Genomic DNA, 26,462 nt, shown 5'->3' on the forward strand with positions numbered 1-26,462 from the left:
AAATCCATTTCACTTTGACAGAGTAGGCTATAATAAATAAAATGGAAAATGATGCATTAACCAGCTGACCCAGATGCCAAAATTCATTTAAAAAACAAATATGAAAGAAATCTGAACTGTGTGTGTGTGTGAACATAATACCAACATAATATTGCTATTAAATGGTTTGATATGCTAGAGCTGCTGGTGAGTTGCTTTTCATGAGGTTTCCAGGTTGATGCATGAGATCTATGATATAACATTCAGGCTGAGAGTAACCATACGTTTTCTTTGGACTGGTAATGAAGATTTCGTTCCAGGCTCGGTTGTATTCTCCTCTTATGAGACTGCAGCTCAGCCCAATTCGGTCTGCAAGAACCTAAAATGGATAGCAATTAATCTGTTACAAACAATTGGGCAGAAATATTTGTTGTAACTGAAGCCATAACCACACTTCTCACCAAATATTAACATTAGTGGTTTATTTTGTCTTTTCAATATGTGATTCTTATTTCTGAATATGTGGTTACATCCTTGGTTGCACAAAGTCACTGTCAGACCATTCAAGTCAAGACGAGAGAGGGTTCTGCCAATGGCACAGGATCTCTGGAGCGCATACAGAAGCATAAATTACCTTGTAAAGCAATGCTCTATGAAAGTAGGTGCCTTTTTTTATTTTTCCAATGAGAACTATGTTGGAACAGGCTTCAAATTTCAGCTCGCTTATATGAAGTTCCCACAGAAAGTCATGTAGCTTCTCTGCCTCAACCTGGCCGCCCATTGCATCACACACTAACCTGTGAAAAAAATCACATTACTTGTCATATTCCAAGCCATGTGGATGTTGAACATGGAATGACAATGAGAAAAAACTCACATGGCCAAAGCCGTATACATTTTGACCACATCCTGAAGTGGCGAGATGGATTCGACTGCTTCTTTGACTAGATTATGAAATGCAGCATCATACGGCAAGCTCCATGCTTCATCCACCACTATCTCTGGCTGTGGCTTATACTCATCCTCATCCTTCCTTTTCTCATCCTCTTTGTTACCCTTTCCCTTCATTTTACTTTAGAAAGAGAGATGAGGGTGAGAAAGATGGTTTACAGAAAACCTGTCTGTAAGTAAAAACAACTCACGCACACACACCTCGGTGTTTTGCTGCTCCTTTTGCTGCTCAAAACAGATGATGCAGTAGTTTCTGTTGGACTATCTTGCTTACAATCATCTGGTTCCTTGGCAATAAATCTGATAAAAAATTTGTATTTTTTTAACCTTAAATGAACAGTTCATCCAATAATGAAAATTTACTCACCCTTAGGCCATCCAAGATGTAGACGAGTGTGTTCATTCATCGGATCATATTTGGGGAAATTTTGCATTACATCATTTGCTCCCCGATGGATCCTCTGCAATGAATGTTTGCCAGAAGACTCCAAATCCAATCCAAATCCAATCCCAATAATCTACAAGTAATTAACTTAGTCCACTATAGCTGCATGTTTGTAATAAACCAATTCATCATTAAAATATTTTTAAGACTAAAGCTGCATCTGAATCATGAAAGAGATTTGTACAGATAAAGCACTATTCACAAGCGAAAACAGTTCTAAACAAATATCTCGGTGGATTTTGATGTGAGAGGACAAAATGGGATGGATTTTTACTTTAGGAAGCATTATTATGAATTATGGTATTTTGGCCAGAAGCGATAGTTTAAAGTTACAAGTCACAAGGAATTAACTGGTGGATTATTGTGGATTATTGTGATGTTTTTATTAGATGTTTGGAGTCTCATTCTGACGGCACCCATTCACTGCAGAGGATCCACTATGAGCAAGTCACATAATGCTATATATCTCCAAATTTGTTCCGGTGAGGAAAAAATTCTCATCTACATCTTGGATAGCCTGAGGGTGAGTACCTTTTCATCAAATTTTCATTTTTGGGTGGACTATGCTGTTAACATTCACTATGCGAAACCATCACAACATTTCCTAGAGCTGTGGATCAAATGATCTTTGTGCTCACTTGGCATTTGACAACGGTAGAACTGGATCCACAAAGCCTAAGATTAGTGCATCAGAACAAACACAAAAACAAACATTTAAAGCGGTCAAGTAATGTTCTGTTTGTAATTTAGAATCTTCAAATGTAATTAACTTGAACTGAGCATAAATTGTGTTGCTTGGGCCTCAATGGCAGAATTCCCATTTCTCTTGTGGGATCTGTGGGCCGATTCCCGAGCCAATGCGTGCAAAACAATTTCCCCTGGGGAAATTCATCTATCTACATCTATCTGTTGTGCAACAGAGGTATTTAATATTCAAGTGTGCTGCTGTAGAACTAATGGTGTGGAAGAGGGCGGGCTCTGAAAGTCTTTATTCTCCACAAAGAGCTTGTTTTCTCTCTGATTTGAAAAGAGATCTAAATACTAGTGAAAAAGGCGTTTAGCGTACAATTGATTACATGTGCCCCTAAAATGACTAGGAATGCACTAAATCAGTGAGGAAATTATTATTTGTGGAGCTGTTTGATACAATGTTTGAGCAAGATTCATGTGACAGTAATTTGAAACAGAAGGTTTGGATTGCCAAAGTATGACCCTTGGCCTTAACATACTGATCCAGAGGTTTCCCATTCACTGCTACAGTTGCTCGATGGTTGTTGACAACTTGTTTTGATATTTCCTCCAAGGTAGGAACCTGATGACCCATTCTTATCTGCAGAAGGAAGAAGAGAAAGCAAGAGAAAAGAGAGATTGACTGATCTGTGCAACCTCTGCGAGTGAGGATTTATTTTGGCTCTTGAAAAATTCACATTTGGACCTGTCCAGGGTCGTAGAAGCCATCTGTAGTTATATTGCTGGCTGACAGGTGTCCTGTCAGACTATACTTCAGTGATAGATTACTGTCCAGAAGCTTCTGTAGTGCCAGCTCACTAAATTTGTTGTTACGGTTTGGTGACAGGTTGATTTCCTGGAGTATCTCCAGAGCTCTGTAAGATTGATGACAACAAATCTAAATGACTGAACATTCAACAAAGAGACCCTTAACCAGCCAAAACATCTGAAAGAGTGAATCTCTCAAAACTAGAATCTCTCAGGAACATGTCCTGATCTCATTTCACCCACAAATCAAAAGAAATAATTATTTTTTAAAAGCCCTATTATAGCACCATTAGGATTTCATTAGTAGTAGACATTTTTTTTTTAAATTAAATAGTTAATCGCCTGATTCTGATATAATATAGTGAAAAAATACATTATTAAATACAGACATACATATTATATATATTATTTTATAGTGTTTGTTGTTTTGATGCTGATTTATATAAAAATATTTAAATGTATTTACATTTAATTAAATATAAAAATACTGTGATTAGAATATAATGGAAATGGCTACTGAGAATAATGTGATTTATATAAAATGTCCATATGCAGTACAGGAATGAAACGTTTGGCGAAAAACATGTATAATTGTCATAGAAAATAATCACAAATGTAAAATCTAGTCCTAAAATAGGCTTCATACTCATTAGAAATCTGATACTTGGGATTTACTGCCATCTATTGGTTTTTACTTTAACAGTTAATTATACAAAAGTTGCAAACGTCTCAAGCCTAGTAAAAATCCTTGCAAGTCAATTAATTAAATATTTATTTACTTATTTATTTTCCCTAAATCCAAGGATCATAGCATCAGTTTGAGGAATGGAAACTTGCTTTATATATTTTGTTAATATATAGACTTAGAAATGTGAATTTTAGTGTGGGAAATTTAGTCTATTAAAGCATAAAACATGCTTACCCGGCATTACACAATTCTAGGGCTGTTATTTCATCGTTTGCACACACACTAATTGCCCAGGAAGCATTTCTCCGAATTTCAGCATTGATAGACTTGAGCAGTTGAACTAAAGGTGACAGGCCGCCAACATTTCTCAGCTGCGTGTAAAAACAACAACAACAACAAAAACAAACAATTAACAGAAACTGCACATAATGTAAAGTACAAAAATATCCATTTACATCCTACACACCCACTGACCCGGAAAAAACACAGTTTTTACACTCAGTTTGCTGATAAGCTGTGGCGATTGTATAGACCTTTTGTGCAGTGCACTGTTACCTCCATCCTTGCCTCTGCATCACAGGCCAGTGAAGCCACAGCCTGCGTTGCACTGATGAGAATGTTATTGTCAGTGCAGTGTAGCAGCGCCACCAGTGCTGGCATAGCTTCATGGGCCAGAATGCTTCTGCGCAGCTCCTCCTGCGATGCCATGTTTGTCAAGACTGATGCCGCATACACAGCTGCTCCCATGCAGCTGTCTCGCATCTGTCGCACCAAGAGCTTGTCACCCTCTGCCTCATGTATAGCACTGAAAAAGGCATAAAGAAAGGTGCATTACTATGGAGCTGTGCAATACTGTATTGACTAAATAATCTTGTTGCATTTCGAAATTATGACTCACTAAGCATTGAGGTAGTTGTCGTTGGTCAAGCTGGACAGGGCCTCTGCTGCAGCCATTCTCAACTCACTTCCTTCACTGTTCAGCAGCTGCACGATGGGCTTAATCGCATCTGAAATGCACAGACACATCAGAGCTTCAATGACACAAAGGGACAAGAGTGATCATTTTGACAAAACTAAAGTCAGCTTGAATTAAAAAGGGAAATAAAAACAAGCCCGGATGCTTGATGTCAGTGAGATTACCCAGACTTCTAAACGTATCTCTGCTGGAAAGGTTTTTGCTCACTGTTGCCACAGCCTGGCATGCAGCAGTGCGTACACTCTCATTCTCCTGCATGAGAAGGTCAGTGAGGGTCTTTTCTACATTCCGTTCATGAAGAATTTTTCTGTTCTCACCTTTATGGAGAGAAATAACACAATATACAATTTGGATTGTTATACAATTGTATTGTAAAAGAAAATCCTGTTCTGTCTATTGCTTTATATCAGTTTCTACCAGTGTACAATATTAGACAAAATGTGCAAAAATTGTTCCTTTTGCATGTACACCTCAAAGCTACTAATTTGTCCTCCTAAGGTTCTGATATGCACCCATAAATACTAATATGTACCTGTAAATACAAATACAGCATGTACCCTTCATGTAGTAAAATGTCATATTAAGGTACTAAAATGTCCCTGTAAATACAACCTTGAAGTACTAATATGTCCTCTTCAGGTACTAATACATGCTTAAAGTATTAATATGTGCCAAATACAAATATACAACCTAAAGGCACTAATATGCACACTTGAAGCTCTAAAATGTCCTCCTTAAGTACTAATACAGTATGCGCCATTAAAGTATTAATATGTACCTGTAATACAAATATACACCTTTAAAGTATTAATATGTCCTCTAAAGAAACTAATAAGCATGAAGTACAAGATGTACCTTTGAGTGACAAGCTGTTTCTGCACATTTTGTCTGATGGTGTATAGAGTACAAACCCATTTGTCAAAAAAGAACAGAGAAGTGAGGCTTTTTTTCCATACCGCTCTGTGCCATCCTGGCTACGGCTTTAACTGCATTAGCCTGTGCTTCAGGCAGTGTGGATGTGCCAACAAACTGCAGTAGCTGTTCCAGACCGCCCATTGTCTGAATCAGCTGCATGGACTCGCTGTCTTCCAGACAGTTCGAGATAACCCTGAGAGCCCCCTCGTGCAGGTCACTAAACTCCTGTAGGGAGGAGACACAGCTGTGTTGCTTGATTTTCCCTGAATTGCTTGAATTGTTCTCAACTTTTATATAGAACGTTTGATTGCTCATAATGAAGGTGACTAAGATGCAGTTTCAAAAAGTGCTCATGAATAATTCAGATGAGAATAATTAGTCTACTTTGGTCCCGAGGATCTCCAGGATTCTGTCAAAGCCCTGTACATTCCTAAAGGCCACGCGGGTTTCACTGTCAGTGGTGATGTTCTCTATGGTGCGCAGTGCAAGTTGCTGAATAACTGGGAACTCTGAGCGTAGCAGTTCCAGAAGCGGGGGCAGTCCATTTAGCTGCTGCACGGCCGCTCGATTCTGAAAATCCTGAGTGTGCACAAAGAAGAAAAGAGCACAAATAATTGATTTTAACTGCATCCTTCTGCTATTCAAGGAGTTATGCTTTTAAAGCTGATCGAATATCTATATTGCATCATTCAAAATACTAATCATTTCAAATTAAATTTTCGTCTTACAATTGTGTTTTGTTAGTGCTGTAAAATACCACCCTGACCGATGCCTTTTAGTCTAATTCACAACAGACCTTCTGTTCGACTCGGACATCTGTTGTCTTACTTGTACAAGGTTAAAGATGCACTCCACTGAATTTTTCTTCACATCAGGATCCGGGCTGGACAAGAGCTGAATAAGAGGTTCAAGCCCTTTGTGCTCAAAAATCTGGACCTTGTAGCAAAAGTCCGCTGACAATGATGTCAAACACAAAGTGGCAAACTCGTGGACCACAACATTCTCTATAGAAAAGAAAGTGCCAGGTAAGGTTTGTGCAAAAGAAACAAAAATAAATTATATATATATATATATATATATATATATATATATATATATATATATATATATATATATATATATATATATGAATAATTATATGTAATCATAAAAATAAGAAAAAGAATATTTTATATATATATATATATATATATATATATATATATATATGTGTGGGGGGAGGGGGTCAATAAGATTTTTCATGTTTTTTAATGCTCATACTCAAAAACACAATTAAATCAAAAATACTGTGAAATATTAAAAATTAATAAATTAAATTACAATTTAAAATAAAATTCACTTGGTGGCAAAGCTGATTTTTCATTACTGCAGTCTTTTGTGTCATATGATCCATATAGATTTATTATCAATGTTGAGAACAGCTGTGCTGCTTTATTTTTTATAAAAAATTTTGGAATCGTTGATATTTTTTTCAAGATTCTTTGATGAATAAAAAGATTTTAAAAAGAACACCATTTATTCAATATATATATTATTTTGTAACAATATACACTAATGTGCAAAAGTTTGTAGTCAATACTTTTTTGTTCTTTTTAAAAATAAATTAATACTGTTATTGAGCTAGGATATGTCAAATTAATAAAAAGTGATAGTAAAGACTTATTGTTACAAAAAGATTTCTCTATCTATCTATCTATCTATCTATCTATCTATCTATCTATCTATGTGTGGGTGTGGGAGTGTACTAAAATTGAAAATGAAATGATAAAATGTTTATCATTACCCTCAGGTGATAGTTTGCTGATGACTGCAGGTATTACATCCAGCTTCTTCAAACACTTTTTAACTTCATCTGTTTAAATATGACAGCTCAAATGAAAACTATGTTGCCGAACATTCTTTGATTTACTAACAGTGCCTATTTTTATACCCTACGTACTGTTAGAAGCCATGACGCCCAGAGCCATGACAGCATTCCTGCGCACAGTCTTGTCCTCGTGAGATATGAGACGAGAAAGAGGTTCAACCGCTCCCAGGCACATCAAAGAAGTCTTATTCTCATCACCTAAAAACATCAACACAACAGCAAAACACACAGGGATCGATAAAGGAGAGCCACACATTGGAATATAGTGAGCACTTACCTCTGCAAAATCCTCAGTGACCTTTAAGATGATGACTTTAAGATTAGATGACAGTTACCTTTTTCTGCGAATTTGTGGATGGCCTCACAAGCTTTTGCCAGCACCTCTTCTTCAGGAGAGCTGAGCATAAGGACCGCTGTCGCCGCTGTTTTGCTCTCGATAGGCAAAGGGTCAAACTGAAAGAATAAGACGTGTTATTAATTAAAAGTTCGTGAAATATTTCAGGTAACGTTAAGCCCTGCAAAACCCCACGAGTGGAGAAAATGTTCTCACCACATCTTTCGAGAATGGCTCTGCCTCTTTTTTGACTTTTTTCCCCATCTAGAGTTCAAATACTTCACGGGCCTACACAAAAGAACAATATTTCAAAACTAATACAGAGCACCTTTCAACACGATAAATAATTAATATCTTAATAAACGATTTCTACAAAACATAAGAATACCAGCAACGCTGAAAGCTGTGTTTGGGTTTCTGTTTAGCCTGCTGCTGTTGCTAGGTGACAGATGCAACTTACCATTTCACCTGTAGGTGGGGCACGAATCACTCCCAAACATATTTGGTCGTTTATTTATTTATTTGTTTAAAATATGTCGGTCATGAACCGTTAGGTGGCTGTGACGTAATCATTTATTAGATTATACACAAAATAATTCAATAACTCATCAGAAGAACATCTGAAAAATTGAGGAATTCTGAAATAAACAGAAGCGGGTTACACTTTATTTTAAGGTGTCCTTGTTACACATCACATCTACTTACTATTATAATAACAATAAAATATGCACAATTGCATGCAAGTAACCCTAAGCCATATAGTAAGTACATGTAGTTAATTAATACAGTCCTTAACTAAGGACACTAACATGCCATTAGTGTTGCAGATTGAAGCATTAAGTCTATTCTGTTGTTGACAAAGTTGGGGTGGTGGGGGGGTCAGTATCATCTTGAATTTCCCCCATCTAAGATGACATGAACTGTCATTGGATCAGACCTGGACCTTCAGATGAGAATCATGTCCAGATTCATGGAGAGTGGAACCCACCCACTGCATGTTTGCTCGCTGGAATGAGGAGCATGTAGAGCTGATCTAGTCTGGGTGTAACAGGGAGCGCCATACAAAGTCATATGTACCATAAACTATACAACACATCCAGAGGCACTACGGACTTCGGTGAATTAAGCCATTCCTCAAGTACAATTAAAATGCACATCAATCGATCAGTCTATCTATCTATCTATCTATCTATCTATCTATCTATCTATCTATCTATCTATCTATCTATCTATCTATCTATCTATCTATCTATCTATCTATCTATCTATCTATCTATCTATCTATCTATCGTGCTTTACCTTTGTGCCAAATACATTTTTGTTTGTGCTCGGCTTTTCTAGCCATTTATTCCTTTTCTCTCTGAATCTAGATTGACCTCAGTGAAAATAAATATTTGAGTTATAAATCAAAGCGTGTTCGTGTGTGTGTGCGCGCGTGCGCTCGCGCGTGTGTGTAGCTGTCAGTCCGTCAAAGCAGTGCGGGTGAGCCGGATACGCCAACTTTAAGCAACATAGCTGACAAAATTCACACCGAATTCAGACTCGGACACGTTCCGCACTCGGAATACTGGCTGCGCCTAAAAATAAACACCTTTTCGGGGCAGACAAACGACGAAGAAAGAAAGTGGGAGTGGGATTTTGCTTGAGATATATTTGAAGGGTTGTTGGCTTAGCCTGACTGGGGTGAGTTAACGTTAGCATGCTAACGGAGCAGCGCTGCAGTGGATGTCACTCCACCCGCTCTTTTTTCTTCAAATTAAACTGACGTCGCTAAAATAGCATTTTATTCTTCATTTTCAGTGGTATCGGTCATTATTTGGTTTGTTTTTTCTTTAAGCGAAGTGTTAGAAAAGCTCCCGAGGGGAGACTGGCTTGGCAGGCTAGCTAGTTAGCAAGTAAGGAGGGCTTACTAATGAAGTATTAAGAAGCTTTTGAGGTTTACGGACGAGAGCTTAGAAATAATACGGCGTTTTGCTTTGAACTTTAATGTTATATGTAACAGCAGACTGTTTTAGCACATTTGACGAGATATTCATCTGTCTAGCGATCTAATAGTTGAGTTGGTACAGCTAGCTGGCTGCGGTTAGCTAACTGAACGTTATGCCAAATGATATTTTACTAAGAGACAGTTAGGACCCCACTAGCTTAATCAAAACACTTGTCACTGTGTGATAGTTAATTTATTGTTATACAACAAACAATGGCCTCGGTTGGTAACACTGTCTCATCGTTTGCGAGCAAAACAAAAACGAAGAAGAAACACTTCGTGGCTCAAAAAGTGAAGCTGTTTCGTGCCAGCGACCCTCTCCTCAGTGTTCTCATGTGGGGAATAAACCATTCGGTGAGTCAAAATCTGCAGTCTTTTTCTTTGTTTGTCTCCGTTATTGATCAGTGCATTAAAGTTAACGGGAAAAAAGAAGTTCAGCATGTCTCGCAACCGACAATTGGCACCATCTGTTGGGTACATGCACTTCATGACCATCAGAGGTCTGCTTTGATTTTCTCTTGCCTAAGCTTCAGTTTAATGGACAACATTCTGTTTTGCTCCTTAAAACACTTGCAGTTGCATATTGATACGTTAATACAAAACCTGTTAATGTTTATGTAAAGAATTGTTCACTTAAGGTTATTGTGCTTGTCGAAAAACTTCTGCAAACGTGATCATATTAATGGAAATTAGTGTAAAACCTTAATTTGAGGCGTATACAGTAATGCATCTTATTTGTAAGGTCTCTGTGTCCTTTTATGTGCATGCAAAGAGGTTGCAAAATAATATCTGTATGAGTAGTGGAGTTGTGGGTGAGTAATCGTTTCCTGTTGGAAGTTTTGGTTGCGAGATGATAAGCTTAGAGGTTTGCTGAAGCAAGACTCATCTCAGCTGACTACTGACTGTTATTGCTTGCACCATTATCTGTCTTTGGAGAGGAAAGCCTTGCTGATGTGTTTCTTATAGGCCTATGCAGTTCAGTTGGGAGTGGTTCATGTGCATATACTCGTGGGTCTGTTTGACTGTACTTTGAGATGAAGAATGGCAGTATTTGCTCTACAGATAACAAAATCATTCAGATTTAGATGCCTTTATGTTTGTCCCTTTGGTTGTCCATTAATGTTTGGTGTGACAGTCTTCACCTCCAGCTGTTTGTTAGATGTTTCTCTATGAATGAAGTGTCTCACAGACCAAACATACAACATGCCTCTAGTGTTCTACATGAAAATGTCTTAAAATGTTATTCTTTTAACGTCTTTTAATGAGTAACAGCTTGTTTTCTGTTTCATCTTTTTTCTACACTGTCTGGTGACATTTTCCAAATGGTAGCTGTGTTTAGTTGTCTGAGACATATTAAAGTTTTGTTATTTTCCAGTCACACATACCATCCTTAAGTGTCGTTTTTTGTATATTTACAGTGGATAAATGTAGCCTACATGGATGGTTGACATTTAAGAAAATGTTCCAGTGGAAAAGGCATGAAAATAATGTAGCTATTTGTATTGTACTCATGGCCTTTTGTGAAAGCACGTCCTCATATTTGTAAAAATAATTTCATCATAATTTTAAAAACACTGGTATTAATGATTATTTCTGTTTATTCATTTAATATTGGATATTTAATTGTGGATACTTTTTCCATGTTTTATAACTTTTGCCCTCATCTAACCTTTACTTGCATCAACAAAATATTTAAAAAGTAAGACATGGAATTTGTTCTATCCATTGGTTTCTGATAGTCATGGACCGAAATGAAAGTTCTTGGCCGAAGCCGAACAAAATTGAACACTGGGCCGAATACCGAACATGGTTTTTCACATTTTTTCCCCATTTTGCCAATTTTTTCCCCATTGCATAAATTAAATAGCTAAAATGTGCTTTAAAAATATTTACTTAACACTGAACATTTTTTACATTCTAGCAGACATTATACCAATAAAACACAATTTAACAATTTAAGTTAGTAAAATAATATTTTTGGCCATTTTTGAAACCCCCTTCTTGAATCAGGCATTAATTTTTTTTACTGTACAAATAAATGCAGCCCCGCTGAGCAGAAGAGAATTCTTTCAAAACATTAGAAAATATTACAGATCCCAATGTGAATGCAATAATAAATATACGTATTAATAGAGCTATTATAATTATTATTATCCTTATTATTGTCTTTTTTTATTTTATTTTACTGAACAACAGTAAAATTACAATAATAACATTCATTAATATTGATGGAGTTCTTGCTTTTCCTCAGCTTTTATTTTGAAACCCACAGGAAGACCTCAGTGCTGCTTTTTGTTGACAACAGTAGATTTATAAATGATTCTCATTACGAATTTGAGAAGCCGTTTGTTGCACGTATAGCATTGTCACATGCCTTGTAAAAATTCATAAAAATGTTACTAAGCAACTGACGAATAATATTTCAGCACAAATTTTCCTCACTCTATGGACTTTGAACCCTGCTGCCATGAGCTTGTGCAGTGCTGTTTGAATACATGCAGTTTATTTAATTGTTAAAGGGCATTTCGCGATTTCAGTCATCATACAGTAACCAGCAATAACCACCCCTTCCACTTCTCATGGAAGACATGAGATGCAGTGCTAAGTCTCTCGCTGTTGGTGCTTGTAATGATTTTTGTGTCTTTCTCTGACAGTTTTAAATGCTTTCACACTGCCGTCATGTTTGTTGCATTAGTTCGCGTCATGTCATTGTTTGGTACAGTTTATTCGGTCTTTTTGCTTATTCGGCCGAACACCAAAAGAGCTTTTTTTTTGCTATTTGTGGCTGAATAATTTCAGTTGCTGAACATTCAAGCATTCCTAGTTTTTGATTTGCTGGATACCTATCTGAAGATTTCCCTTGAATATTGAGTTATTATATTGTAGTAAACCCTCATGTTTTGTTTTGGTCACTTTTCTGGTCACACAAATTTTTCCCACCTAAGCTCAAATCAGTGAGTCTTACAACCAATCAGTTTCAATGGAAAGAAAACAAGTTAAGAAAAAAATTTAATTCTGGATTTGCTGATAATAATATAGCATAATGAGAGATCTACGAGCAGTTTTTAAAAAGGGTACAGGATTTCTAGTACAGCAGAAGAGTTAAAAATGATAAACTCAAAAAAAAAAATTACAGAAGAAATTAAATGCATGCATAGATGAATCATTCAAAAGATGCATTTAGAATTTTTTTTTTTTTTTTCATTTTCATGCTGACTTTAAAGTTGGTTTACATGAAAATATTAAATCACAGCCATTTGTTAGTTTGTTTTGCATGCTATAAACATCAACAGAGAGCTGTGGTGTTTTGTGCCATGGGTCAAAGCGGAGGTCAGGTCTTGGTCTTGCAGGGCTGGAATGGAATTGGAGAGGGGGGAGGCCAAAAATCACAAGAGAGAAACAGAGAACAGATCCTTCCTTATCTGTGACAGCTCCATCAGTTAAATACATTGACCGCTGCTGACTGGAGCCAAGCAGCACTACTACATTTTGTAGACTGCAAGTGGATATTTAGTGTTGGATATTTTCGATATCAAGCAACTCTGAGAGCATGTGGTCAAGAAAGTTGAGGGTGGAGTAGTTGGTGCAGCTCTCTGTGGTGCTTCCTCTGCTAATGAATCATGCATGCAGCTACAGGCCCTCACTGAGCTCAGACTACTAAACAGAAAAGCAGCAGCTCTTGACCACTAAGGACAACGATGCTTGAATTTGATTAGCAAACCAGTGAATGGGGAAAATAATGTAACCTTATTCTGTCTCATATCAAGGAGCACCTCAGCTTTTGTGTTCTCAAGCTGTCGGTTTTTGTGTGTCTACTAAAGACTAATTTGTATATGCATTGAGATTGAAATGAGAATTAATGCTAATAAGTCGGATATTCAGTTTAGATGATTATGAAACCAAACACCGTGGGAAGTAGTTGTTTTAGTCACTCATGACTGTTCCTCTACCCTCCCCTATCTGCTTACTCCGTACAGGTCTTTACTCTCTCTTAATCTCTTTATGTCTTACTTTTCTCTTTGTTAAGCCCTCCGTGCTTCCCAGACTCTCCCGCCCTGACCAAGAGTTGCTCTGTCTGTGTCTGGATTGCATAAGGAGTTTCTAAAAATATGCAAGATACAGCAGCCGATCTGTGGCACTGGGAAAATAGACACACTATTTTATTTTTAAACTGCCTAAGGCAAATGCTGAGGATCTTCAAAGTTTTTAAAGCTCAATCAGAACGCTTTTATCAGCAATACATCTGTAGATTATTTTCACATGCTCTTCTCAGTAAAATGCATTTCTCCTGAAGTGCATATGGGATGCTATTTGCCATTTATTTTGTCGTAGGCGTATCAGGTTCAACAAAAAGAAACTTGCTAATCACCACGCCACTTCTTATCTGTGTAGCAGTCTGTATTATAAGGACAGATAAATCAAAACCAACGGCACTGATAGTCAGTTCATTCATAGGCACTTCATTCTCTTCTTTATTTGCAAGGTTTGCCTAATGACGTCTACACAAATTCAGTATGCCTAAGTTTGTTATTCATCTGAAGGCAGTACAGGTGAATAACCTGCGTAATGGATTTACCTCAACCTTGAGTAGTCAAAAGATCAGCATGTGCCTTTTAATCCCACACATGCTGTCTTTAAAACAAACAAATAGATTGCAGGTGACGGCTCTTTCTAAATGCTCCAACAGTCTTACAATTATTCTTGTTGCTGTTGCTATGCATTTGCTGACTAACATTATGCCTGTGAGCAAATAGCAAGACATTTTTAAACACTGTCATTAATATAGCAGCTCAGTATCAGCATTAACAGCTGATGAACTCTTATTTTAGAGTGTAAATGAAATGACTTTAATGCATGTGGGCAAACTATGAATAGCCTCATGTGTGACCTTTAGGGCTTTTTCTTTAGCCTTCGTCAAGAATTTGAATGAGAATTTGGTTAGATAAATTCCTTCCTGATTTCCACAATACTTTTTCTTTGTGTTAAAGCCTAAGTAGGTTTTCTAAATGAAGTCTGCTGAATAACGTTAGTTATTCTGTCATCATTTACTCACCTTTATATTCCAAAACTTTCTTCTGTCAATAGAAATGTCCATATGAAAGTCAGTTGGGTTTAGGTTTGCATTGAGCCCCACTGACGTTCATTATAGGCACAACTATCAAAACATTATTCAAACTGTATTTTTTGTGTTCTACAGAAGATAGAAAGGCATACAGGTTTGCACTGACATGAGGGTGAGTAAATAATGACAGAATCAAATCAAATTGCGTCTGCACTATAAGAGAACTGCACAGTTAACACAGGAATTGTCACTTTCACAATCGAGTCAGTGTCACATCATCACTAAAGTATATAAATGGCATTTCTTTTTAATTCTTTTTAAACCTTTCAGCGCTTGCACGCTTTCCTGGAGACTGAGTGCTCATGCACACTCGCAGCGCACACACATAATGCGGTGCGTATTTTTTCCCGCACTCATGTTAACAGATTAAAGTTTACTGCACACGGTTGTGATCCGGCAGTGCGTTCCAGTAGCGGTGTGTCTGCAGCAGTGCAGAGATAGTCTATTTTTTCTGCGCTGTAAGAGAAGAATTAAAGTAACAGCACATTGTTTGCGGTAAATATGAACATGGATTCATTGTTGATTCATGGGCATTGACACGAAAATGTAGTAACTACACCATAAATGCACATAATTAAAGTCTACTGTGTTTCACAGTCAACACATAGGCTATGGCTTTTTGGCTAGGTTTAAAGGAAAAGAGCACTTTTAGATAAACAAGGCAATAATAGATGGCACTCGTGGAGGTAGGAAAACAAAGTTCTTTATGAACCGCAGGACTGCTTGTAATAAAGAATTAAATGCAAAAGAAAAGGCAGTAGAGCTGACTGTTAATATAAAAAAAAAATTTTAATTTAAAATGTTTGTGATAATGTAAGAAAAGTAGTTTGAATGTTTTGACACTTGCTTGAGCAACTTAATATATCAATCTAGAAGTAAATGCAAAAGTAAAAAGCATTGAATAATTTTCTTATATTAAAGTTTCTTATATTTATTGCGTTTAAACACGTCTATGAAAGACTGTATTAGCTACTGCACTGTGTAAAAAAAGAATCACAATGCTAAAAAAGCATTTTCAGTAACAATGTTTGGATTTGAAATCAAAATAATGGATAAATGTGGTGTTTGTAGTAAACAGCCACGGATCAGTTGCAGACTCCTGTGTGAAAGAACAGTGAGCACCTGCTGCTGCTGCACCGCTTACGTACCACACAAGGACTGCATGCACTCTGCAAACGGAGTATGTGCGAACCTGGTGTAAAAAGGTCGCCTCACATACAGCTCACGAAATCAGGCTTGTGTAAGTTATTGTGTAACAATTGCACGGTTGTAAAAACAAAAAAGAAAAAACAAATCCCGTACACTATCTATGCAAAAAATCTAATTATTTATTTAATGACTACGGTCCAGTCACATGACCTTCATCAGGAATTTTTGTTAAACGATTGTAAAAACAAAATTGTAGTGCATGGTCAAACATTCAGACAAATACTTTTTTTTGAAAAATGTCTAACCCCTTAAATTAAAAAAAATCCTCTCTCACAAGAGTCACCCGGGGAATTCATTTTCAGAAATGAAATTCAGTGAATAAATGTCTAAAATTCCTGATTGGAGTCTTACTATAAATAATTCTACATGATAAAAAGAAGGCTTTAAAAAGACCGGTATCGGTGATCGAGATACTGCTCTCTGTGATTGGTGATTGGCATCAAATCCTGATCGGAGCACCATAGTTTAATTTGTCTGAATATCATCTTAACCAGTGTCAGATCTTACTGTTGCTTTTGTTTTTCGACTCCTTGGCACATATGCAATAAATGAAAGCATTGTTGACATTGAGGATGAAATACCAAACACCCCACTAGGACTGCTAGATATGACTGCACTGCTTCGAAACAAAGAGCTTTATAAACATCTGGTAGGAGGATGAGCATTCTCTGAGCTAGGCTTCCTGCACTGATGTAGTGAAAGCTTGTCAGCTCAGTAGCGGAAAACCTGACTTCGCTACCATGGAGACAAACAGGAAGTGGTAGTGTGAAACTTGGCCGATGAGATGAGTGCACAGAGATAAGTGCTTAGTTGTCAAACAAATAAACCGTTGCTGCAGACTTGTTAAACACCTATAACATAGCTTCAGTGCGATGGGGGTATATAGCAGTCGCTTTTGGAAGTTATTTGTATTTATGTAAGTATGAGTGAACAAGCCGAGGAGATCCTGTGCAGCTGCCCCTGGCTTTGTTGAAAATGTTAGGCCACTATCCATGGATCCTCAAAGGATCTAGCATGTAGGTGGAAACTGGGATAGTTGGGGTATGTTGTCTACTCCAGTTTCTCACAGTTTCTAATCTTGTGTAGTGCAACGTCTCTAAAACTGCTCATGCTCTGTCACTGGCTCACTGAGTAGAATTTATTGGATCAAGGTTACCAGCTCTAATGGCTAGCTGTTTTTTGGAAGCTAAAGAAACATTTGTTTTAAATCAGTATAAGCACTTATTCATGTTAGGTGTTTTTCATGTTATAGCATATAAATGACTTGGTAAAGTATATGTTATTTCATTAATTTATAAAAATGGACACGTTCGATTGTGTTAAAGGGATTGTTCAGCCTAAAATTGAACTGTTGTCATTTTCTCACCCTTATGTTGTTACAAACCTGTATGACTTTCCTTCTTCTCTGAAGCACAAAACAAAAAGATATTTTCAGGATTTTTGATAACCAAACAATCTTGGTTATTGATTTCCACTGTATGGTCAAAATATCTTCTTTTGTTTTCATTTTCAGTTTCAATTTTGCATGTTATATTTATATTTTATTTCTGGTTTATTTCAATGAATGAAAACTATTTTTAACTTTTTTTTTAATGTTACATAACAATAACAACACTTGTCAGTCACTAAAGGCTATATTATACTGAATGAAATGTTGAAAGTGCATTTTTTTACTTTAACTGAATTAGTTAATTGAAATTATGAAAAAATGTTTGATAGCAGAAAAAAAAATAAAATCAGAGAAGTTCAGTATGGGGCATTCAGTCACCCAAAAATGATTTACTGAGGGCATTTTACCACTTTCAGTGTCATTTTTGCCTTTAGCCCTTGTTATTTGCGGACCCAGGTGTCAGATATAGGTCTACTTTGTTTAATAAAATAAGGAACATACATAGTTCCTTATTTGTCCACGTGGTACAGAGTCCTTAAAAGGCATAGGTTTGGTCTCCAAAATAAGCTGTAGCTAGCTACTGAGAGGGCCCCCTGCCGTAGTTGACGGGGGGTCACAGGGAGCATTTTCCCTCTGTGCTCGCTGTTGCTCCACCATTGCCAATAGACAGACCTTAGTCCTCTAGAAAGCACAGCTCATACTTCATCCTGCTCACACATGTTTCTGCAAGCGACTGTTACCTCTTAACCCTTCACATTACCGCTTAGCTTTAATTGCATTTCAAATAAACACTGCATTAATCCCATCCTGCAGGGAAAAAAACAGTGGTTTTACTGTGTCACTATGCCACGGTATTTTACATGTTATTTAGAACAAAAAGGTGTTGAGATGGAGATTTTTGTCCCCTCTGCTTTTGGTTTGCACTCTTTTGGTTTGTGGGTGATTTATTGTCATGTTCTCGTGGTGCCATGTGGCTGCTTTTCTGAATGCTTGTATGTCGTCTGCAGCAGCGCTCTGTCTGTAGCTCTCTTGATCTTTGATAAGTAGTGTGTACAACAGCCTGGCGGAGGCCCAAAGCGCAGTTATGTTTCTTCTGGTCAGACAGCCCATCTATTCTATAAAAAGGATGAACAGTTTGTGTCAGCACAATCTAGAGAAAAACTAGTTTCAGTTTTAGTGATGAGTGGGCATAAACTTTCATGAAATTTGTTTCCGTTCTACATAGCGTTGGTTTCCTCATGTGACATTTAATTTCCTTGAACAGTATGAAAAAAGATTCATCATATTTACAGTCCAAGCAAAGCATTTTTGTCGAAATCTACCTGATTGGCTTATGCTTGGTGTTACAAATAAAAATTCACTCTTCATGCCTAGCGCTCAGTATAGCCTAATTTTCTGACCACAGTGTGAAAGATGAGCCTAACTCACTAAGCAGTAACCGCAGAACAGCCTCCTCACACGTGCTTGTGTCAGGAGCAAGGTGTTTTAAAGGGTTTCAAGTGACCATGTTTAAAATGCCTGACTTCCTTTCACAATTTGCATTCTCGTAAGGGGTTTCAGTAACCCAGAGCCCACTCTGATTGGCCCACAGGTTTCTCATTGAGAGGGCGAAAACTCCACTCACATCCTTTTTGTCAGAAATGAAGGGTAAAACCCATTGGAATAATAAAGGGATAGTTCGCCCAAAAATGAAAAGAATGACATGAGGTTGAGTAATTAATGACAGAAATTTCACTTTTGGGTGAACTATACCTTTAAGGTTGCATCATGTAATGTGACACTTTGCAGGGCTGATTTGAAGGAATAGTTTACCCAGTAATGAAAATTTACTCACCTTAGTTAAAACCATCCAAGATATAAATTGAGCTCTCATTCTGACGGCACCCATTCACTGTAGAGGATGCACTGGAGAGGAAGTGATGTAATGCTACATTTCTCCAAATCTGTTCTGATGAATAAACAAACTCATTAAAAGGGCCGTCCTTAGCTGACGTGGGGCCCAGTGCGGGGTAGGAAGGGGTGGGGGAGTGTTCCACCTCAATCCGTTCGCGGTCGCGTTCCTCCCCCTCGGTCCATTCGCAGTTGTATTCTGGGGGGATCCCCCTCGGTCCATTCACAATCGTGTTCCTCAAGCGCAGGGCCCAGTGTGACCGCACCGGTTGCGCCCCCCTAAGGACGGCCCTGCCCATTAACATCTTGGATAGCCTGAGAGTAATTTTCAGCAAATTTTCATTTTTAGGTCAACTGTTGCTTTAAGAAAATTAGGAATCTACAAATGATCCATCAATATAATCCGTATATTTAATTGTGCATGCTCATTTCTCATATTTTTATTTAGAATATCCTTGGCACCATCTAATGCTAACTTTAATCTTTAAAAACTAATAATTTAATGAAACATTGTTAGATATAATATTTAACAAATGGATCCATTATTCATACTGTTTATTATAATGTTGTGATGCCTATATTTATTTGTAGCATTTAAAACAATTGATTTTAATCTTATCTTTATTTTGTTATTTATTTATTTAGATTAAACCTCAACCATTTACCATTTCACCATGAAACCATGACAGAAAATATTAGCATCAATCATGAATTTTACATATCAATACATTAAATAACACAATGCAAGTTGAATTAGGTATACATTACTGAAAGATGGGTCTTAAATTGCAGATTTAATATGTTAGAACAAGCTAATTATGCACAAGGGAAGTTGAATAACTGACTCTTGGATGTCACATCATGTCATGAAGATGTTGAGATTAGTGACGGCGGGTCGTCTCATAACCCGCGGCCCCCACGGGTCGGGTTGGGGTGGGTAAAGAAGTTGTCAATTTATTTTTGGGGTGGGTTGGGGCGTGTCATTAAAAACTAAATAAAAAAATTCCCTGTAGCCTATATTAAAAATTTGGAATATCCATTTTCATATTTTATTAGGTTCTTTGATAAGGTTACAATACAAAGGCCTACGTAGCAACGTAACTTGCGTGATGTCCCTGATGCGCGGGTCGTCTCATAACCTGCAGGTTGGGGCGGGTAAAGAAATTGTCAATTTATTTGCAGGGCGGGCTGGGGCGGGCCAAATAATTTCATAAAAGCGGGACCCACAGGTTGGAATAAAACCGACCCATGCATCACTAGTTGACATGCAGAACAAATGAGATATAATCACATTTCCTCAGACTAGAAAAAAAAAAAACACAGACATTCTGCCTCCTATACAGTAGGTAGCATTGCTTACCCACAGTGCACTGGGCTCTTAGACCCCCTTCAAATCCAGAAGCCTGGCATTTGACCAGCCAATAGGAAAGTCTCTTGAGACCTCAGTGCTCTCTATTCTCTGAGAGGTTATATCGCAGTGGGTCGATGCCATATCTCCTCCATGTCTTGGAAGACAACCTGTGAGCAAACTCAGTTAAATAGTGTGACTGACAGGCAGGGAGCCCCTAAATGTAACTTCTTTGACTGCTTACAATGTATTTTCAGTGTAAATGAAGCAATTAGCTGTAACTTTCTCCTTGATTAAAAGTGGTATTTCTTACTGATTAGATCTAATTATGTAAAATCCTAAATGACTGTTATCTTCTGTGAATGGCAGATGATAATCACAATTTGGTTGCAAAATTTTTCATGTTCTCATGTACTGTTTATGCATTTATTTTTATGGATTTATTTATATGTATACATTTTCTAATTGATTTTATGATTAAAAATGTACATATTATTTACAGGAATGCACAATATATTAGTGCTCCAGTTATTAACCAACATAATTGATACTGTACATTATTATTTTGTAATGCTCAAATTCACTTGTAGCATTTAAAGCAATAAAGTTTTTTATCTTAACCACTATCTAATGCTCACCTAAAATTCATCTTTAAAAACGCTAGTAATTTAATAATACTGTTAGATTTAATCTTTAGCAAATCATATCCATTGTTGTTATGGTATATTATAACGTTGTGATGGTTAAATTCACTTGTAGTATTTAAAATGACTGACTTTAGTTCTTAGTGTTTTATTTTTAATTTATTTAGACAAAATAGCATCAAATTCTAATATCCGCCACTTATCAGCCACAGTGTTCATTTCGATGCATCCTTACTTATTTGTACTTTTCATACACTTCATATATCTATTATTTACTGCTCTGCGGATTGTCTGTTGCTGCCGAGTGTCAAACATAACATCTTTGATCTCCCATGGTGCTTCATGCCTGTTTGATTGCTTATAATTATCCTGGTGCATGCACATCCTCAAACAAACAAATATATCACAGTAATTAAGGCCTTCTGCAGTCCTCTTGAGTTTAGTTAGCGCTATTGTTATTTATTTATTTCTTATTAGAGGGAAAGAACCTATGAGTCACCAGATCTCTTTGTTGGAATGAAAACTGTCTACAGCAGTTTTAAATTCCCACTTCTCTCAGTACAGCAGTAATTTCCGTTATTACGGTTTTATTACAAAAACGCTCTAGTGTTGTTTTCACAAGAGCAAACTGTGCAAAGCAGGAACTGATGACTGTTGAATGTAGCACATTGTTTCAGACCCTTACCGGAGCAAAGCAGAGCATTGTGCCACAGAGATATCGCCCTCTGATGAGCAGAACACATCACTCACACTGATGGTTTTCTGTACCCAACACATCTCAGCACCTTCTGTTTGTGTGCTTTGATTGGTTCAGTGTCACATAAATAATTATGTTCATCACAAAAGTGTGTGGTTGCTGTAGCTGTTAACCAGTATTAGTAGTTCTGATTGGTACAAGTCTTTCAAGTGTTGGAATTATGTTGCTTATTGATAGCCTGACAGGCTATTGAGTTTTGTAGGTGGATTTTGAGTAAATATTCTTTCAGATAATTAATTTAGAGTATTTATTATTTTAAATTGTGTTAAATCTATATTTACATGCCCATATCGGGTGACCACTACATTTGACTCCCATTTAAAGACCTGAACCCCGAAGAAGTAACCAGTAACTGAATCTCTCTCCTCTTTCTCTCTCTCTCCTTTTCTCTAGATAAACGAGTTGAGCCATGTTCAGATCCCCATCATGCTTATGCCTGACGACTTCAAAGCCTACTCGAAGATTAAGGTGGACAACCACCTTTTCAACAAGTGAGTTCTTCTCAAGGTTTTCCCCGTTCTCAACTATTATGTTCCAATATATTTTAATCTTTTAATCATATTAGAAAGGTGAATCTTATGAAACCTGTCAAGAACAAGTCTGAATTATATTTTGTTTAAAAAGCAGTTCAACTTAAAGGGTTAGTTCACCCAAAAATGAAAATTAGCCTGCGTTTTACTCACCCTCAACCCATCCTAGGTGTATATGACTTTCTTTTTCAGACGAATCCAATTGGGGTTATATTAAAATTGTCCGGGCTCTTCTAAGCTCTATCATTGTAGTGGGTGGGTGTTTCTGTTCAACAGTCCAAAACATGTTAAATAAAGTGCGCCAATCCGTAATAAAACATGCCTCACACAGCTCTGGGGGGTGAATGAAGGCCTTCTGTAGTGAATCCATTAGTTTTTGTCAAAAAAAATCCATATTTCAAACGTAATAAAAACTTTTGTCACTTCCGCCATCTGTCATACGTGGAAGCAGTTCCGGCGGATGACGTAGGACATCGGTGTTGCGTGATTAGTGATGAACATGGAGAGAGAACAAAACAAAACACCAGTCATGAATTAGAAGCACAAAACGAGGATTTGTAAAGAAAAATGTCGGAGGATTCCTATATAAACCAAGAGGAGACTTTTCCTTTGCTAAAGGAAGGAAACTTTGCTTCCTTAAACAAACTCGCGAGAGTTGTCATCCGTCGGAACGCTTCCGCATACGACAGTCAGCAGAAGTGAGAGGAAAGTGTTTATTACATTTGAAATATGGATATTTTTCTTACAAAAACACGTGAATTCGCTACGGGAGGCCTTTATTCATGCCCTGGAGCCGTGTGAGGCACGATTTATTATGGATGCGTGCACTTAACGTGTTTTGGACTGTTGAACAGAAGCACCCGCCCACTACAATGATAGAGCTTAGAAGAGCAAGGATAAGCTTTAATATAACTCTGATTGGATTTGTCTGAAAGAAGAAAGTCATATACACCTAGGATGCCTCGAGGGTGAGTAGAACACAGGCTGATTTTCATTTTTGAGTGAACTAACCCTTTAAGTTAAAGGTAAAAAATGTTTGGTATGGTAGGACACAGTAGCATTTAATTTAAGTTTAGACTTAAAGCAAAAAAGCATGGTAAATATTTAACTGACAGACTTTTCTTTGTGAGTTTTAATCAGACAACTCTTGAGATGTTTCTTCACTTTTATTCTTTTTCTTCTTTGCTTTTCAGAGAGAATATGCCAAGCCATTTTAAGTTTAAAGAGTATTGCCCTCTTGTTTTCCGAAATTTGAGAGAGAGGTTCAGCATTGATGACCAGGACTTCCAGGTAGGCTTTGTGAAAGAGAGAGAAATGATCCAAGGTGTCACATTCAATGTGTCTTAAAACCACAGCATAGTGCAGTTGAACCACACAAAACACCAGTGTACTCACTACTAAACAATGCAAAATAGATTCAAGTCTCTGTGAGAAAAGCCCATGATTACCAAGAGGTAATTTAGTCATTAACCACTCAATTTGCTGTCGTAATGAAGACCATTATTCCCATAATAACACAGTAATGTCGGAGCTGTCCTTGCATCCTTCAGCCTCCCACGAACATTCTTAATTGCCCTCATATTCCTTTCCTTATATTCCTTTCATGGAAGAAAATACCTTTTTTAGGAAGAATAGTCGCAATCAGTGTGCAATAGATGGAAAGGCTTTTCTCAACATTTCTTATTTTGGTTAATTAGGAAGATTTGCCTTTGCTCCTCACTGTAATCAGAAAGAGCTCAGGGTCTTGGTTAGAGCTCCCTGTCTGCTTTAAAAGGCATTACGTTGACTGTTAACCTTACACATGCGCAAAAACATCAGCTTCCCAGAATGTGCTGCTTATTTTATGGTCTTGATTAGAGACGTTCACTATGAGCTGTTTACAGCAGGTTTACCGTTGTATAGACTTCCTATGTTATACATCAGAGAAGAACGAAACCTTAATTTCACTAATACAAGCTAGCAGAAAAGGTTTTGCAAATTAGGAAGTGTGCTTAACAACTTTGTATTTTCAAAATAGACTAGTCAGTGTTAAGGAAGCCCTATGTCAGGGGCTGGTGCTCACTTGTAGGCCTCAAAAAAAAGAGGCCTCAAGATGACTTAAAACAAACATTGAAGTGCAACAGTTGGGTACCAGAAGTAAAAACTAAATTCATTTTCTCTATAGGCATATTGATTTTTTTATAAAACTTTAAAAGTTATATGCTTTTGTTGAAACCATCTGTTCACATCATTTCAACTTATTTTCAAGTTTGACTATTGAAGACTAGTCATTTTTAATTTGATTCTGTCATTTGAATGATTCATGGGATTGTAGTTCTTTCCCTCACTAAAGATGTTAAAGGGTCAGTTCACCCAAAAATGAAAATTCTGTTATTAAGTACTCACCCTCATGTCATTCCAAACCCGTAAGATCTTCGTTCAATTCCGGAGCACAAATTAAGATATTTTTGATTAAATCCGAGACCTCTCTGACCCTCCATAGACAGCAAGGGAACTACCACAGTCAAGGCACAGAAAGATATCGGTAAAATAGTCCATGTGGCATCAGGGGTTCAACCGTAAGTTTACGAAGCTACGAGAATACTTTTTTTGCACAAAGAAAACAAAAATAACAACTTTATTCAACAATTCTTCTCCTCCTCATCCCATCTGCAGTGACGCATCACGACGCATGCACACGCTTCCGGTTCATGTAAACAGTGCATGCGAATGAAGCTGCTACTTATGTAACACGCGCATTGCGTTGTTAACATGAACCTGAAGTGCACGCATGCATTGTGATACTGTCTCCGTAATTTTTCAGGATTCTTTGAGTAAAAAGTTAAAAGAACAGTGTTCATTCAAAATAAAATTTTGTGTTACAATATACACTACTATTCAAAAGTTTGGGGTCAGTACATTTTTTTTTTTTAAAGTAATTAATACTTTTATTCAGCAAGGATGTGTTAAATAGTTGAAAAGTGATAGTAAAGACTCATTTTGTTAGAAAATATAATTTTAATCTATTTTGATTAAAGCTGTTATTTTTTATTTTTTTTATTCATTAAAGAATCAAAGAAAAAAGTATCACATGTTCCAAAAAAATATTAAACAGCACAACAGTTTCAACACTGATAATAAATCAGCATATTAGTGATTTCTGAAAGATCATGTAACTCTGAAGACTGGCGTAATGATGCTGAAAATTCAGCTTTGATTCACAGGAATACATTATATTTTAAATTATATTGAAATAGGAAACCAATATTAGAAATTGAAATAATATTTCACAATATTACTTTTTTTTCTGTATTTTTGATCAAATAAATACAGCCTTGATGAGCTTTAGAGACTCCATTAAAAAACAAGGTCAATTGTTTATTAGGTTTATAATACAGACCTAACATAATATTATTTAATATAATATCAAAACAAAATGAAGCATTTTAACTGATAGAATAGAATATAGACTAATAGAAAACAAACTGAAGCATTTAAACTGAGAACTGTAAGCTAATTATTATTTTTTTTAAACGTGAACGTGAATTCTTCTATAGCTGTCTAAACATCCCTATGAAGTTCAGTTTGCACAATACACCTATGTGTGACTGTAAATGTCTCTTGAGTTTTGTTACCGTTCTGTGCCCATCATCCGCTATTTCCAGCACTTAATCAAGCCACTCTTCTTTAATACATGAGGACGTTTTATTTCACGTCACTGCCTTTGCGTGTTGTCTCTCGATTTGAGCAATGTCGTCAGCAACCATTGAAGTATTCTATTTCTACAGCGACTCATTTGGCACACATCATTCTCTTTCTATGATACCGTAAACCACATTCACTGGTTGTAACACTATAGCGATATCAACTCTATAGCGGTCTGCCCGAGCATTGTGATTCTTTGGTTTTTACTAGAATTCAATCAAATGGCTTTCCTAACTCATTTTTGTGTGT

The 26,462-nt window shown here is 36.9% G+C and overlaps 2 protein-coding genes across 2 annotated transcripts in view; one reads left to right on the forward strand and one right to left on the reverse strand.

Moving 5' to 3' along the window:
- Nucleotides 1-92: 92 nt before the first annotated feature.
- On the reverse strand, nucleotides 93-8,093 carry armc3 (armadillo repeat containing 3). The gene is made up of 18 exons (XM_042751912.1): nucleotides 8,041-8,093; nucleotides 7,869-7,940; nucleotides 7,654-7,771; nucleotides 7,391-7,516; nucleotides 7,235-7,303; nucleotides 6,280-6,455; nucleotides 5,836-6,030; nucleotides 5,493-5,676; nucleotides 4,701-4,853; nucleotides 4,459-4,567; nucleotides 4,116-4,365; nucleotides 3,795-3,931; nucleotides 2,811-2,979; nucleotides 2,605-2,705; nucleotides 1,132-1,230; nucleotides 857-1,051; nucleotides 614-776; nucleotides 93-358 (listed from the first exon to the last, which is right to left on the reverse strand). Exons 2-18 carry the CDS (start codon nucleotides 7,914-7,916, stop codon nucleotides 158-160), a joined length of 2,493 nt encoding a protein of 830 aa, XP_042607846.1. The 5' UTR covers nucleotides 7,917-7,940; nucleotides 8,041-8,093; the 3' UTR covers nucleotides 93-157.
- Nucleotides 8,094-9,086: 993 nt separating this feature from the next.
- Nucleotides 9,087-26,462, forward strand: part of pip4k2aa (phosphatidylinositol-5-phosphate 4-kinase, type II, alpha a) — a 32,270-nt gene continuing 14,894 nt past the window's right edge. The window contains exons 1-3 of the mRNA XM_042752436.1: nucleotides 9,087-9,993; nucleotides 22,393-22,490; nucleotides 23,723-23,819. Of these exons, the coding sequence (XP_042608370.1) occupies nucleotides 9,853-9,993; nucleotides 22,393-22,490; nucleotides 23,723-23,819 (336 nt within the window). The 5' untranslated portion in view covers nucleotides 9,087-9,852. The remainder of the gene's footprint in view (nucleotides 9,994-22,392; nucleotides 22,491-23,722; nucleotides 23,820-26,462) is intronic.

This window comes from Cyprinus carpio, chromosome B24, assembly GCF_018340385.1.
Source record: "Cyprinus carpio isolate SPL01 chromosome B24, ASM1834038v1, whole genome shotgun sequence".
In the NCBI taxonomy this organism is placed as follows: Eukaryota; Metazoa; Chordata; class Actinopteri; order Cypriniformes; family Cyprinidae; genus Cyprinus; species Cyprinus carpio.